Source organism: Delphinapterus leucas, chromosome 8 (assembly GCF_059928025.1).
Source record: "Delphinapterus leucas isolate spDelLeu-1000000601 "Yukka" chromosome 8, BTC_Dleu_Yukka2, whole genome shotgun sequence".
Classification (NCBI taxonomy): Eukaryota; Metazoa; Chordata; class Mammalia; order Artiodactyla; family Monodontidae; genus Delphinapterus; species Delphinapterus leucas.
Window position 1 is genome coordinate 37,781,232 of NC_143136.1, and position 17,616 is coordinate 37,798,847.

General features: G+C 37.0%; 1 protein-coding gene across 1 annotated transcript in view; it reads left to right on the forward strand.

Annotated features, from left to right (window-relative positions):
- Positions 1-17,616, forward strand: part of BOLL (boule RNA binding protein) — a 77,012-nt gene that overhangs the window by 23,500 nt on the left and 35,896 nt on the right. The window contains exons 9-10 of the mRNA XM_022567332.3: positions 653-781; positions 6,072-6,170. Coding sequence (XP_022423040.2) covers positions 653-781; positions 6,072-6,170 — 228 coding nt within the window. The remainder of the gene's footprint in view (positions 1-652; positions 782-6,071; positions 6,171-17,616) is intronic.

Here is a 17,616-nt window from a genome sequence, read left to right on the forward strand (position 1 = left end):
CATTTGCAAAGTGGAAGTAATGATACTATACTGTTGAAAGTTTTCTCACATGATTTTTGTGATGGTCAAATGAGATCATGTAAGTGAAAGCATTTTATGAATAAGTGAGCGCTATGTAAACTGAAATGAAAATTTACTTCTTTTTACTATTAGTATTATTAGAAAATTTAGCATTTTTCTAGCTTTACTTCAGATTTTGCTTGTTTTATTTATGCTCCTAAATAAGTATTCCATCTCCCAACTTTTGATAACAAATAGTGTACCATCAAAAAGATTGTTTAATGATATGTCCCACTTCCATGGGAAGTCAGAAAGCCGAGAATAGACGTTTATGACAATTTAAATACTATAGGTTATATTATTACAACCTTTAATTGTGATCTTAATGATTATCTTAATTTATATATAAGATTCTAAAGTGCTAAGAAATTTTAGTACTTATAAGTGATAAAGTTATTAATAACATCTACACAACTGGAATTTATAACAACCCAGAGTTCCTAGTTTGTTGCTAAGATACTTCTGTGCTGTCCCTGAAAAACAACTTTAGGAAAATGTGAAACCAATATTTCTCTCGTGTGTTGGGTAAGTCATTTGTTTTAATTGAAATAACCAATCTGATTTTAATTAGAAGTATGGTTTTGTGTTTTAGTCTCCTGCCTCTTCTGCTCCATTCTTACACCTGCAACCTTCTGAGGTTATTTATCAACCAGTGGAAATTGCACAGGATGGTGGATATGTTCCTCCTCCGCTGTCTCTGATGGAAGCTTCAGTTCAAGAGGTATGTGTTAGTCTCAAAGTAAGTTATCTATAACCACTTCCTCTTAACACTTATTTATTTTTCTTTTCTAAAGATATTTATTCAAGACCCTCATTGAGGTTGAATATCTTATGTTTTCTTTGATTTATTCACATCTCTTCCCCTTTTTTATATCTAAGAAGGCTTCATCTTAGACTTCTTCACTAACTAATTCTGAACCATTTCTCAAATCTGTTCACTTTACTAGGCTATTCCCTGACTCAGTCCCCTTGAAAGAGTAAGATAAATGCTTCTCCTTCTGGTTTGCCTGTCAATCTGTATTGTTACTAACAGTCTGTCAATTAAAAGTGTATAAAAATGAAGTCAAAGAAGAAAATAATCTTTAAAAAATTCTTCCTTCAAAAATGTAAATCAAATTTATTTTATAACTGTAAACTGTAAATATTATTTTCCATGTGTTTAAATTATATTTGCAAACCATTACTAATAACCTCATCATCTATATGCCAGAAATTGTACATCGTATGTTTTAAATATGTTGTGAAAGATTGGGTACCTACTGGGTATCTATTAATACCCACATCCCAATTTGAGTGCATTTTTGTAATTATTATTATTATTGCTAAGGTTTATAACATAATTTTTCTGGAACAATAATTTCCACAATTTTGGATCTTAATGTTTACTATCAATACTTTTACTATAATTTCTCCATTCTTCATCTCACCCTCCATTTATCACTCGGTTGACTGAATCTGCAAGCAGTCTTTGTTAAAGAAGGCTTATATGTGCTATATACTCTCTGAGTTTGTACATCCTTGTTTGTTCAACATGTTTGTTGTCTATAAGTCTGAAAGAAGTTAAGACTAGCTATAAAATAGCTGCATCATACTTGTATAAGTTTGCTAAGGCTGCTGGAACAAAGTACATGAACTGGATGGCTTAAAAAATAGAAATGTATTTTCTCACAGTTCTGGAGCCTAGAAGTCCAAAATCAAGGTGTTGGAAGAATTGGTTCCATCTGAGGACTGTGAGGGAAGGATCTATTCCAGGCCTTTCTTCTTGGCTTGTAGATGACCACTGTCTCCCTGTGTCTTCACATTATCTTTCCTGTTTCTAGGTCCAAGTTTCCCATTTTTATAAGGATACCAGTCATACTGTATTAGTTTCCACCCTAATGACCATACTTTAATTTGCTCACTTCTGTAAAGACCCTTTCTCCAAAGAAGGTCATACTCTGACATACTGGGGGTTAGGACTTCAACACATAAGTTTTAAGAGAACACAATTCAACCCATAACAACACTTTTTTCTCTTAGAACTTCTAGTCTACTGTTTTCTGATGTTCAGTATAGCTGTAAAGAAGTTTGAAACCAGCCTGACTTTACCCCTTATACGTAATTTGCTTTTTCTTCCTGCGTGCCTGAAAAGTCTGTCTTAACTTGAAATCACTTCACCAGGATATGTCTTGGAATTTATCAGTCTTTATAATATTTTTCCTGGGACACAATTTGCTCCTTTGACTCTCAGGCTAGTTTTTTATTTCAGTTTCTTTTTTCCTGTTAGAACTTTGAAAAAAAAATTTTTTATTCCAGTGTGTTTCTTCTTCTTCAGGAATACCATTTATGTATATGTTAGATCTCTTTTTTGTCTTTCATATCTGTCATCTCTGAGGTAATTTATCATAGTAGTTTTTAATGTTTTATATGCTTTTTCAAGACAATTATGACTATATTTTTCATTGTGTTTAGTCTACTTTTTATTATGACTAATGAAGATTTCATCTCTATTTTATTTTTATCTTTTTTATCCCAAACTCTGACGCTTTGCTTACATCATTGCCTGTAAATGTTGTCTGTTGGCTTAAAATCTTTTTGGAGCTCTTTATAGAGATCATGTTATTATAATTTCTTTAAGAGCTAAAGAATTATATTTATCTGAACTTTTCTACTATTTTCTGGAGTGATTTCTCATCTTTTTCTTTTTTTTCCCCTTTTTGCTTTTCCCTTGATGGAGTTGGAGAGGATGAGAAGAGTCTTAGGTTGCTTCCTTTTCCTTCATATCTTTACATGTCTTTAAATGATGCCAGTTATTTTTTGAAATACAGGGTAGGAGAAGCATGCTGTTGTCTTAAACAGCCTACCACCAAGTCTGCTTATGTCTCCTGCTTGAGATGCTCTTCCCTCAGTTTTTAGCATTCTGGAGATCATTTGGCTCCTGGCAGTCTCTTTTTTTGTAGATTTTCTGTATGGGGGTGTAATAATTGTTACTTCACTTTCCACTTGCACCCTGCTTCACCTCCAGCAATGTTCCTCAGCTATAATGCAAGGTAGTAGACCACAAAATAGTGAAAACCTTATTTCTCCTTCAATTCTGCCTCCCCTGCTATTAAGTAAAATTGGATCTCTGTGAAGATCTTTCCTCCTTCTGCCTTGGCCTGACACACCCCTACACTTGAGACTCTAAAGAATCTTTGAATAGGCCTTTCAGAACATTTACCTTCAGGGAAATTATAACCTTCCTCAGGCTTCAGAATTCTCCCTTGTATTGGTCCAAATTGCATAGCATTTGGCAGACATTCTACATTGTGATTCAGGATCGTGGACACTTCCTCGTTTACTTGATGATGGCATTTTTAAAATCTATCTTTTGTTCTTTTTGTTGTTTTCTGGTTTTCAAGGAGGGGAACAGTGAGGTAAGAATGCTTTTACATTAGGTTTTTAGCCATAATCTACTTTGGCACTGAACCATATTCTTAATTCCTGACATCAGGTAACTTATCAGGTTATATTTCACTATTTAGTGGACTCTAATAAGACTTTTCTGGAACTATTGCTTCTATTAGCTTATAACTTATACCATTAATTTTATGATATTTCCATACAAAATGATATAAGCATATTTTTATTTTAATATTGTTTCTGGTAGAAGATATAAGTCTAATATATAACTTAATAAGTAGGGTGGGGTGGTTTATATTTTAAGTGTTTTTTCCCTAAAATTAAAAAACACAGGGCTTGTTCTTATGAGTTTGATAGTTAGATTCCCTAAAATATAAAAATGAATTAACATTATTTCTCACTTATTTCAGTAGCTATTTCCCCCTTCACTCTTAGAATATAGTGCCTTCTACTTTGCAAAGTAAATAGAAACTACTTTGTGGAAACCAACTCAGCTTCCAGTCCCCAACATACAAACTTACCTGACTCATAACCCATCCTTAGCTTCTTATATTTTTTTAGTAACCTTTCTCACCCAAGGTTATTTGTGCCTCTTTGCTCTGGATACTATAACTTCCCTCTTCCTCAGGGACCTCATTACACTATTATCCTTCTTTTCTCATGTATTTTAAGACATTTTCTCTCCATTAGTTCATAGCTTCACCACTTACTAGTGTGTTTCTTTGAGTAATCACTTAACTCTTCACAGGGTTGGTTTTGTAATATCCACATTAATAACATAAAGACATCCGGAAAATCTATTTTGCAAGATTGATGCAAAGATTAGAGTTGTTGTATACAGAAAGTTCTTTGTATAGTGCCTAGCACCTGGTAGGAGATAATTACTATCCTTTGACACACCCCCACCAATGCCTTAATTCTCTTCTACCTTTCAAAGCTAAGCTTGAAAAATTACTCTACATCTAGTATTTCCACTGCCTCACTACCCATTCTCCCCTCACCTGCTAAAGTCTACTTCATTACCTTTCCACTGAAGCTGCCTTTGATAAAGTTCCTCAGTGATTCCCTAATTGCCAAATACTTTCCTTTCTTTTCAGTCTTTCTTGACCTGTCAGAGACATTGGACATACTCCCTGAAACTCTTCCTACCTTTGGTTTCCATGATACTGCTCTCTTCTGGCAATCCTTTTACCTCCTTTCATTTTCCTTTGTAAGCTGATCTTTTGCTCCCCATGATTTCATATTCGATTCTACATTGTTTCACCCTACATACTCACTCTGATGTTATCATCCATACTCATCTCTCTAACCCCAGCCTCACTTCTGAATTTTAGACCTGCACTCTCCAGTACAACAATAACCATTACCACATGAGGCTATTGAGCACTTGAAATGTGTGGCTGGTCTGAATTGAGATGTGTTGTAAGTGCAAAATACACACCAAGTTTTAATGACATAGTATGAAAAATGAATGTAAAATTTATCACTAATTTTATATTGAATACACTTTAATATATTTTTAATATATTTATTTAAATAAAATATATTACTGGAAATTAATTTTACTTGTTTCTTTTTACTTTTCTAACATGGCTACTGGAAATTTTTCTTTCAGTTTTATTGAGATATAATTGACATACAGCACTGTGTAAGTTTAAGATGTACAGCATAATGATTTGATTTACATACATCATGAAATGATTATCACAAGTTTGGCGAACATCCATCATCTCATATAGATAGAAAATTAAAGAAATAGGAAAAAACTTGTGTGTGATGAGAACTCTTAGGATTTACTCTCAACAACCTTCCTATATAACGTACAGCAGTGTTAATTATATTTATCATGTTGTACATTACAGCCCTAGTACTTATTTACCTATAACTGGAAGTTTTTACCTTTTGACTGTCTTGATTTTAATTAACATGTAGTTCACATTATTTCTATTAGTGCTGCTTTAGAGCCACATCTACAATAGCTTTTGATTGACTGTATACCTCTACTAGAAGTCCTACAATATCTCAACTTTTATGTGTTACAAAACTAACTTCTTCTCTTTAACCCCCTCACAATAACATAAACATCAAACTTGCTTTTCTTATATTCCATATTTCACTGAATAGTGCCACCATCTGCTGGAAAAGCCATAAATCTGCTTTTACATGATCTGTTCCCTTCCTGTTACTCTACTGCCTCATCTTTCAGCTGTCATTCGGTGAATAATCTTCCTTCCAGCTGTACCAAACAACCTACACAGGTCTCCCAAATGAGGTGTGCTCTTAGTTGCCTCTCTGCCTTTTCACATACTGTTCCCACCTTCTCTCCCTAATTCTTCAAATTCAAGCATAAACTCCACTAGAAAACTTCTCCTGACCCCCTCCCCAACTTTCTAAAGCTACATCAAGTAATTCTTTTCTTTCCCATGCATCCCTAGATATGTGTCATAGGACTTAGGGTAATTTTGACTAGTCTGTCTCAGATAAGTCTATAAGTGAATTAAAGATAGAGAATGTGTTTCTCATCTGTGTTTCTCCATTGTGTAGCAAAATGCCTAGTAAATCGTAATGCTGAATAAATATTTTTAATTAATAAATGAAAAACAATATTTTTTTTCTTTGTTTTGTTATAGCCTTATTCTGATCATGGAGTTCAAGCAACATATCACCAGGTTTATGCTCCAAGTGCCATTGCTATGCCTGCACCTGTGATGCAGCCTGAACCAATTAAAGTAAGAAGTTTGTTTGGATTTTTTTCTGTTATTCTCAGTCATATTTCAAGTTTTCCAAATTTCTCTTCTGAAAAGAAACAACTTTGGATATTTATGTCACATTTGCAATCAGAAGTACAGAATTAGTTAATTATTTCATGTGAAGGAAATACAATTCTAAACTAGCTATAATTTCTATGAATTAGCTTTGAACAACTTATAAACCACACATGGTCAAAACTTTTTATTTACTGTAGTAAAATATATATGACTTAAAATTTTCCATTTTTAAGTGTACAGCTAAGTGGTATTAATTACATCCACATTGCTGTGCAACTGTCACCACTATCTAGTTCCAAACTTTCTCATCACCCCAAATAGAAACTCTGTACCCATTAAGCAATAACTTTATATTCTTCTCTCTGCAGTCCCTGGTAACTTCTAATCTACTGTCTGTCTCTATGAATTTGCCTAGATACTTCATATACTAAGATTTTTATTATGTTAATGGCATGTAACATTTATGGGGAGATGAAAACAGTCAATGATCTACTCTTCCAGTTTGGGAATTTTGTGCTCATGCACCTTAAATCAGATCCAGGCCAGGAGTGGTAATCTAGTTAGATCCATGTGTGTATTCAATATATAAATATATTAGGGAAATGTGACTACATCTCTAAGAACCCAAACTGATTAACTATTATGATGGTACTATGAATCTTGCTTGCAGTGCACTCTTTACAATAAAATGATGGAGGTTAGCGATTTCACACTCATATTTTTGCTTCTGACCCAGACCATATATTGGAACTCAATACCAGGACAGTCTACTTTAAGGAGCCTCCACAGTCTTTCGAATCTCCTCACCCCTTCACTGCATTCCTTCACTGCTCTTGCCACTGTACTGCAAACATGGACTAAAATCATAATTTTGACCTAATACCAAAGCCTAAAGTGTTAGTAAACGTTACTTATAGAGAGCTCATTATAGTATCAAAATCTTCTAAAACAAACTTCTCCTAATGTTAATACTTTCTCCAGATACACTTCTTTAGAAATAGCTGAAATAGCTATGCCATATTAGATAATCAATTGCAGATTATATATATATTATACACACACACATTATATATATATAAACACAAATGATTGAAGTTGTACTTCTAAATAATTCCAATAGAGGATAGAGTGGTAGTTGGATAGGAGAAATTTCCAAAGAATATTAATGTTAAACATCCTTGATTTAAAGTTTAATTCTTCTAGTTTAAGAGTATACACTTTTCTACATTTTCTTAAATCTGTGAGTAGGTAATTCAGAAATTGTACAGAGAAACTGGTATCTTATTCTTTATCATATAAAAATTATACATATGTTGAATATAAATCATAACAGTGGTGTGAATAGACACCTTTCTTTGTGCATATAAGCATAAAACTGGAATCAGAGATCTGCCTCTTGCTTGTCTGGAGAAATGCTACTAAGAGGAACTTTACCCTTTCTATCCTGATACAGATCTTTGCTCTGCTGTGCCACAGGCTAAAGGCTAACAAAACCACTGACTTGTTTCTATTTGTATTTAATCTGTCTTGTTAAGGCTTATAATAATTCTGGTTTTCACATGGGATACATCCTAGGGAAGATTTTGGTCCTGACAGAGTTAAGATTTCAGGACTAGGGAAGAGTTTAAGAGCTATGAACTGTGGTTAACTAGCTTACTCCAAAGCCCACGTCTCACACAACTGTAATTAGATTTCATCGAATCTGAGCTAGCATGGATTATACAACACACCATTATTTTATGTATCACTATGAAAGAAAAAAACCTTGCCATCAATTGTAAATGTATACTGATTCAGAGTTTTTGAAATATGAAAAGATGTATATCTCAGAATCAATGAAGTTTGGCATGTTTTATTTTTATTCATTTATTTATATTTTTTGGCTGCGCTGTGCGGCATGTGGGAACCTAGTTCCTGGACCAGGGATCGAACCCGTGCTCCCTGCATTGGAAGCACAGAATCTTAACCACTGGACCACCAGGGAAGTCTCTGGCATGTTTTATTTTTAATTTAGATATGCAGGATTGTAGGAAGCTTGAGTTGAGGGGCAGAAAAAAAACCCACAATTCCCCTTTTGTTAGAGATGAGGGGAAACAAAGAAAATTCAATTAAATAAGCCTTCAAAATCAAAACTGCAACACAGGGCTTTTGTATAGAATTTTATATTTCCTATTTTATCTTTCAAGGTTGAAGGTTCCATGTATTTTATACTCAAATATTTTTCTTTAGGTGATTTGATGGCACTCAATAGAAAATGGTGCCCCACTCAGCAACAGAAACTCCAAAACCAATTCTATAGTTTTCTAAAACTATACAATCTTGTAGACATACTTTACTATACAAATTTTGCTGTGTGGAAAATTATCTACTTTTGTTTATAGTGCATTTGTATTATAATATAGAAATATTAATCCACAAATGTTACTAAATCAATAGGAGACGATTGTTTCCTAAAATTTATTAAAGTAGACTAATATTAAAATATTGACATTTGAAACATTAACCTTTTTTCTTCCTATGCAAATTTTCCCTGGTGTACCAAAAACCTTGGTGACTTAAAATTATAGAAAAGTTGGGCTTCCCTGATGGCGCAGTGGTTGAGAGTCCGCCTGCCGATGCAGGGGACACGGGTTCATGCCCCGGTCCGGGAAGATCCCACATGCCGCGGAGCGGCTGGGCCCATGAGCCATGGCCGCTGAGCCTGCGCATCCGGAGCCTGTGCTCCGCAACGGGAGAGGCCACAACAGTGAGAGGCCTGCGTACCGCAATTGTAGAAATACTCCTTGGAAGAATTTGAGCCTATTGTTTTTATAAAAAAGTGTAAGGTGTAAGTCATTTTTAAAACTCTATTATAATTTTAAGGATGTTAATTGTATATATCCAGAAGTAATGATTTCAGACATCAAAACTATCTTAAAGCAACAAATCTACTCAATAAAATAGAGACCTTATCCAGAGTTCAGAGCACAAGTCTAACTGCTATAAATGACTGTTTGCCAGAAGCTACTCACTGACAGTAAGCCACAGGCTACTGTATTCTGTCAAATCAAATAATACATTGTAAATCAGACAATATAGAAACTATTTATTAGGTTAACATGGTATTAATTAGGGTATCATTCCCTAATTCAGCAGAGTCACATACAGAATTAATTTTAAAGTCAATGAAGCAAAATCACATAATGTCAAAATTATCCCATTGAACTAGACTATAGGAAGGAACAAAAGGAAAATCTTTGTCTATTTGGGCATTTGAAGCTTTTAAGATGAATATCAGATCCCTAGGTAATAAGGGTGTAAGTGGAGAATTGTAAAGTATTTATGTTTCCTTACAGTGTTTTTCCATTTTTGCATTAATTTAAGTGTCTAATAAGTTTATTCTTATGAGGATTAATTGAGATACTGGAAAGTGAGTAAATTATAATTTGAAATTCACCTTTAAGTTAAATGTTCTTTTTATTTAACTCCAATGTATTACTAGCTATTCATGAAAACATTTGATATTAAGGATAATATTTAACCACTTACCAGGCTATGAGGAATTTCTTCTAATTAAGGCACTGATTGGGCTTGAATGAAAAACACAACTATTGGCCTGTTAGACCTTACTTGTTGGAAAGACAGAATGATTCAAAAGTAAATTGGAAAGGGATTTGACCTACTACCACTGTCTGTTTTTTTAGCTCAGAGACCCATAATGTGCGTTCACCTAAACATTAGCAACTATCTTACCTTAAAGAAAAATTCTACTACTGTCTTCTTCCTAACCATTTCCTCATTTCAGTATCATTAACACTTCCTATAAAGCAATTAGAGATTAAAATTCCTTCATATTCAGCAGGTCCTCAGGGTAGAGGAGGACAATTGTAAAGTATTGCATTCTGGAGGGCAGGAATGGGAAAAACCTGTGCTTTGCAGCTCTGAGCATACAAGAGGGTAAAAATTTTCATGGACTGTGCATAGGTCTAACTATAGATAGCTTCAGAGGGGACAGAGAACAGTAAGGAGAGTCAAGGACTCATGAAACCAATTTTTAGAATTGTCATGGATAGATCTCCATTCAGTGATGAATAAACAGAAAAGTACACACTGCATGGGTCTCATGAAAAATTTTTTGCATTGAAGATAAGGATAAATAGCATATATATATATAATGGATAAGAACATATATAAGAGGAAATTAAATTAATTTTCAAAAATATATCCCATGTTCCTGGAAATTACAAACTAAAAAACAGGAAAGATAAAATGGTTGCTAGCCAGTGTAAGAAAACACTGTATGAAACTATTAATATGATGGAAAGAATTAAATTTCTCTTTACTGCATGCTTGATACCACTGAGAAAAAGTTGTCTGGCCCTCTGAAATACCTACAGTGAAGCTCATTGATAAACCCATCATTCACAAAGAACTTCCCATTAGGATTTTAGTCTGCCCTATTAAATATGGGTGTGCAATCACATTAGAAGAAAGCCTTCAGAATGAAAGACCAAAACAAACATAAAAAAAGAAATTCAGACGAAACATATAATTCAGGGAGCAGAAAAAAATCAAAGAAACTATAATTAATATCCTCTCAGAGATAAGAGAAAATTTATGAGAAGTGGTCCATGCATAGTCATCCCAGAAAACACTTTATTTTTTCTCAAACATGTTAGTCCTGGGCTTCCCTGGTGGCGCAGTGGTTGAGAGTCTGCCTGCTGATGCAGGGGGCACGGGTTCGTGCCCCGGGAAAGATCCCACATGCCGCGGAGCAGCTAGGCCCGTGAGCCATGGCCACTGAGCCTGCACGTCCGGAGCCTGTGCTCCGCAAAGGGAGAGGCCACAACAGTGAGAGGCCCGCATACCGCAAAAAAAAAAAAAAAAAATCTTAGTCCTTTTAATTTTTTTCAGCTTTGTATTCTGAAATAATTTCAGATTTACAGAAAAGTCACAGAAATAATAGTTTCTATATATCCTTCACCTGCTGTTCTTTGACTGGAGGGCACTGGTACAGGAAATGAACAATAATACAATTCTCTTAACTATATACCTTCTTCATATTTCACTAGTTTTACCACTAATGTGATACCTGAAATAAATTACATGTGAAAGGGTTAGACATTATAGGCAAAAGATTTTAGAAAATAGATTTTTAAAAGACAGAGGTGAAAAATAATAGAGAAAAAGATAAAATCAGAAGATTAATTCAAGAAGTCAAATATTCTGGAAAAAGACATAGAGAAAATGGTTTGGGGGAAATTAGGAAAAAAATTAGTACAAGAAAATTCCCTATGAAGTTAATGACAGGAGTGTCTAGATTAAAAGGGCCCAGAGGGAGATCATAATGGTGGAGTAGGAAGATGCAGGTAGAGCTCACCTCCCACCACAAACACATCAAAAATATATCTACACGTGGAGCAATTCTAACTGAAAACAAACTGGAAGTCATCTGGCAGAAAGACTCTTATACAACCAAGGTCGTAACAAAGATCCAAGATCCAGATGGAACTGGGTAGGAAGGGAAGAGAAATGATCAGGTCGGGAGGGAACAGGGAAGAGGAGAGGGATTACACAGGCTCGCTCCCTGGGGAGTGAGAGGTTCAATCCACGTTTCAGGTATCCCCAGCCTGGGGGTCTGACACTGAGAAGACAAGTTGCCTTAGCAGGTTTGAAAACCAGAGGGACAGACAGCAGGGCTGTAAGAAACCTAGACTCCACTTGTGAAGATCACACACACTACCGAAACAAGGCAGAGGAAGCAGATAGAAACTGCCTGGGACTCTGGCCAGTTTCCTGCCACCACCCCGGTGTGCACCCCGGCCTGAGACAAACACCAACTCCGGCCCCACTTGCTCTGCAGTACAGCTTCACACTGGCTCATAGCCTTCCATGGCCAAGGGGAGTGCACAGCTCTGGGGGACAGAGCCAGCTCAAACACAGAAAAGCATCTGAATAGGGCAAGGGTGGCCATTTCTGGCACTAGTGGAGGCAGTGGGTCGGGAGTGGTCCAGAACTCTCACTGGTGCTGAGATTGCCACAGCCCACACCCCAACCCACACTGGGCACTCCAGCCCCACCTACTCTGTGGTACAGCTCCATTCCAGGCAAGGGCTAATGCAGCCGAGGGGAGTGCACAGTTTTGGGGAACAGAGCTGGCTCAGACCTGACACAGCATCTAAACAGGGCAAGGGCAGCCATTGCTGGCACCAGGAGAGTCAGCGGATTAGGTGCAGTCTGGATGCAGACTGCTGCCAGGACCACCACAGGCTACACCCCAACCCATGCCAAAAGCCTGCTCCAGCCCCTCTTGTTCCAGCACTGCTCCCTTTTGGGGCAAGGGTGACAGTGCTGGGAGGAGGGAGAACACAATTAGAGGGAAGGGAGCCACCTCTGACTTGACCCTCAGGACTTCTGCTCCAGGAACTTGGGACCTGACCCTTCCTTCAATAGGGTAGTGTTGGCTACTGAGCAGTGGAGAATCCCTGGCTCACACCTAGCTCTGGCTCTAGCTCTGTCCCCTCCATGTCCAGCCCCACCTCTTATCAAGGCGATAGCTGCCAGCATACCCTGGGGAAAGACGTAACTCATGATCACATCAGATCCAGCTTTCCCACCAAAGCCACTGGGCAGGAACAGACTGTATAGGGACAGTCCCACATAAGGACACCCTTTCAAAACCACAATAGGTAACTGATTGAGCTAATTTCATAGAAATGGAGAAATTTAAGCAGAATGAGAAGAGAGAGCAGTTTGTTTCAAATGAAAGAATAAGAGAAAAACCCTGAAAAAACAACTAATGAAACAGAATAATTTACCAGATAAAGAGTTCAAGCGTTAGTAATAAGAATGCTAACTGAATTAGGGAAAAGAATTGATTAGCACAGTGACAATTGTAACAAAGAACTAGAAAATATGAAAAAGAATCAATCAGTACAGAAGAATATGATAACTGAAATGAAAAGAAACTAGAGGGACTTAACAGCAGACCAGGTGATGCATATGTGATCTGGAAGGTAGAATAATGGAAACCACCCAATCAGAACAGCAGAAAGAAAAACAAATTTAAAAAATGAGAACAGTTTAAGGGACCTCTAGGACAACATCAAGTGTGAAAACATTCACATTATAGGGAGAAGAGAGAGAGAAAGGGGTTGAAAATGTATTTCATGAAATTATGGCTGAAAACTTACCAAACCTAAAGAAGGAAAGAGATATCCAGCTACAGGAACCACAGAGGGTCCCAAACAAGATGAACCCAAACAGACCCACACCAAGACATATCATAAATAAAATGGCAAAATTTAAAGATAATGAGAGGATTCTGAAGGCAGCAAGAGAAAAACAAAGAGTCAGTTCAAGGGAACCCCCATAAGGCTATCAGCTGATTTCTCTGCAGAAACTTTGCAGGCCAGAAGGGAGTGGCGTAATATATTCAAAGTCCTGAAAGAGAAAAACCTGCAACCTAGGACACCCTACCAAGCAAGATTATCATTTAGAATAAAAGGAGAAATACAGAATTTTTCAGACAAGCAAAAACTAAAAGAATTCAGCAATACTAAACCTACCCTAAAAGAAATGTTAAAGGGTCTTCTCTAAGTGAAAAAGAAAAGGCCACAAAAAGTAAGAATCTATAGGAAAGGAAAAATACCACTAGTAAAGGCAAATACATAGTAAAGACTGTGGAGCAACCACTTAAATAAGCTAGTCCTAACATTAAAAGATAAATTGTAAAAACCAACTATAATTACCTTAGACAGTGAAATGATAAACATGAAATGTAAAATATGACATCAAAAACACAAAACATGGAGGAGGGGAGTAAAAAAATTTACATGGCCGCTGAGCCTGCGCATCCGGAGCCTGTGCTCTGCAACGGGAGAGGCCACAACAATGAGAGGCCCGCATACTGCAAAAAAATAAAATAAAAATTAATTAATTAATTAAAATAAAATAAAATAAAATACCTAGGAATAAACCTAACCAAGGAGGTCAAACACCTATACTCTGAAAACTATAAAGAATTAAATCAACTACAACGAATAATCCTAAAATTTATATGGAACAACATAAGACCCCAAATAGCCAAAGCAGTCTTAAGAAAAAAGAACAAAGCTAGAGGTATCACACTCCCTGACTTTATACTACAAAGCTACAGTATTCAAAACAATATGGTACTGGCACAAAAACAGACACATAGACCAATGGAATAGAATAGAGAGCCCAGAAATAAACCTACACACTTATGGTCAATCTATGAAAAAGGAGTCAAGAGCATACAATGGAGAAAAGACACTCTCTTCAATACATGGTGCTGGGAAAACTGAACAGCTACATGTAAATAAAAATTAGAATATTTTCTCATACCACATACAAAAATAAACTCAAAGTGGATTAAATACCTAAATGCAAGACCAGAAACCATAAAACTCCTAGAAGAAAACATAGGCAGAACACTCTTTGACATAAATTGTAGCAATATTTTTTGGGTCTGTCTCCTAAGGCAAAGGAAATAAAAGCAAAAATAAACAAATGGGACCTAATTAAACTTAAAATCTTTTGCACAGCAATGGAAACCATCAACAAAATGAAAACACAACCCACTGAATGGGAGAAAATATTTGCAATTGATATGACCAATAATGGGTTAATATCAAAAATAAATAACTCATACAACTTAATACCAAAAAAACCCCAACAACCCAGTTAAAAAATAGGCAGGGACTTCCCTGGTGGTGCAGTGGATAAGAATCCACCTGCCAATGCAGGGCACACGGGTTCGAGCCCTGGTCCAGGAAGATCCCACATGCCACGGAGCAACTAAGCCCGTGTGCCACAACTGCTGAACCAGCGCTCCAGAGCCCGCGCACCACAACTACTGAGCCCGCCTGCTGCAACTACAGAAGCCCACATGCCTACAGCCCGTGATCCGCAACAAGAGAAGCCACCACAATGAGAAGCCCACGCATGGCAACAAAGAGTAGCCCCCGCTCGCCACAACTAGAGAAAGCCCTCGCGCAGCAACGAAGACTCAACACTGCCAAAAATGAATAAATAAATTTATTTTAAAAAAAAATGGGCAGAAGACCTGAATAGACGTTTTTCCAAAAACGAGATACAGATGGCCAATAGGCACATGAAATATGCTCAACATCGCTAATCATCAGAGACATGCAAATGAAAACCACAGTGACATATCAACTCATGCCTGTCAGAAAAGCTATCATCAAAAAGACAACAGGGACTTCCCTGGTGGTGCAGTGGTTAAGAATCCACCTGCCAATGCCGGGGACGCGGGTTCAATCCCTGGTCCGGGAAGATCTCACATGCCACAGAGCAACTAAGCCCGTGTGCCACAACTACTGAGCCTGTGCTCTTGAGCCTGCAAGCCACAACTACTGAGCCCACATGCCACAACTACTGAAGCCCATGCACTCTAGGGCCCACATACTGCAACTACTGAGCCTGTGTGCTGCAATTACTGATGTCCATGTGCCTAGAGCCCATGCTTCGCAACAAGAGAAGCCACCACAATAAGAAGCCCATGCACTGCATTCAAGAGTAGCTGCAACTAGAGAAAGCCCACATGCAGCAACAAAGACCCAATGCAGCCAAAAAAAAAAAAGACAACAAAAAAGTGTTGGCAAGGATGTAGAGAAAAGGGAACCCTCATGCACGGCTGGTGGGAATGTAAACTGGTACAGCCACTGTGGACAACAGCATGTTTTCCAAAAGGAGGTTCCTCAAAAAATAAAAATAAAACTGTCATACAACCCAGCAATTCCACTCTTAGGTATATACCAGAAGAAAATGAAAACACTAATGTGGAAAGATACATGCACCCCACTGTTCATAGTGGGGTTTACAGTAGCCAATATATGCAAGCAACCTAAGTGTCCATTGACAGATAAATGGATAAAGAAGATGTGGTGTATTACATATATTTTTATTTATTTTTTTATTTTTATTTATATATATTTACACACACAATGGAATATTACTCAGCCATAAAAAAGAATGAAATTCTGCCATTTGCAATAACATGGATGGACCTAGAGGGTATTATGCTTAGTGAAATAAGTCACACAAAGACAATTATTGTGTGTTATCACTTATACGTCAAGTCTAAAAAAACAAACATACCAATGGCATTTCTCACAGAACTCGAACAAAAGATTTTACAATTTGTATGGAAGCACAAAAGACCCCGAATAGCCAAAGCAATCTTGAGAAAGAAAAACGGAGCTGGAGGAATCAGGCTCTCTGACTTCAGACTATACTAAAAAGCTACAGTAATCAAGACAGTATGGTAATGCCAAAATAAAAAACAGAAATATAGATCAATGGAACAGGATAGAAAGCCCAGAAATAAACCCACACACCTATGGTCACCTAATCTATGACAAAGGATGTAAGTATACAATGGAGAAAAGACAGTCTCTTCAATAAATGGTGCTGGGAAAACTGTATAGCTACATGTAAAAGAATGAAATTAGGGACTTCCCTGGTGGTGCAGTGGTTAAGAATCCGCCTGCCAATGCAGGGGACACAGGTTCGAGCCCTGGTCCGGGAAGATCCCACATGCCACGGAGCAACTAAGCCTGTGCGCCACAACTACTGAGCCTGCGCTCTAGAGCCTGCAAGCCACAACTACTGAAGCCTGCTCTCCACAACTACTGAAGCCCGCATGCCTAGAGCCTGTGCTCTGCAGCAAGAGAAGCCACCGCAATGAGAAGCCCATGCACCACAATGAAGAGTAGCCCCCACTCGCCGCAACAAGAGAAAGCCCATGCACAGCAACGAAGACCCAATGCAGCCAAAAACAAAATTTAAAAAAAAAGAATGAAATTAGAACACTCCCTAACACCGTATACAAAAATAAACTCAAAATGGATTAAAGACCTAAATGAAATGTATGGCCAGACACTATAAAACTCATACAGGAAAACACAGACAGAACACTCTTTGACATAAATCACAGCAAGATCTTTTTTTGATCCACCTCCTAGAGTAATGAAAATAAAAACAAAAATAAACAAATGGGATCTAATTAAACTTAAAAGCATTTGCGCAGCAAAGGAAACCATAAACAAAACAAAAAGACAGTCCTCAGAATGGGAGAAAATATTTGCAAACAAAGCAACTGACAAGGGATTAATCTCCAAAATATATAAACAGCTCATGCAGCTTAATATCAAAAAAGCAAATAACCCAATCATAAAATGAGTGGAAGATCTAGAGACATTTCTCCAAAGACCCAAAAGCACATGAAAAGATGCTTAACATCACAAATTTTTAGAGAAATGCAAATCAAAGCTACAGTGAGGTATCACCTCACACTGGTCAGAATGGCCATCATCGAAAAATCTACAAATAAATGCTGGAGAGGGTATGGAGAAAAGGGAACCCTCCTACACTGTTGGTGGGA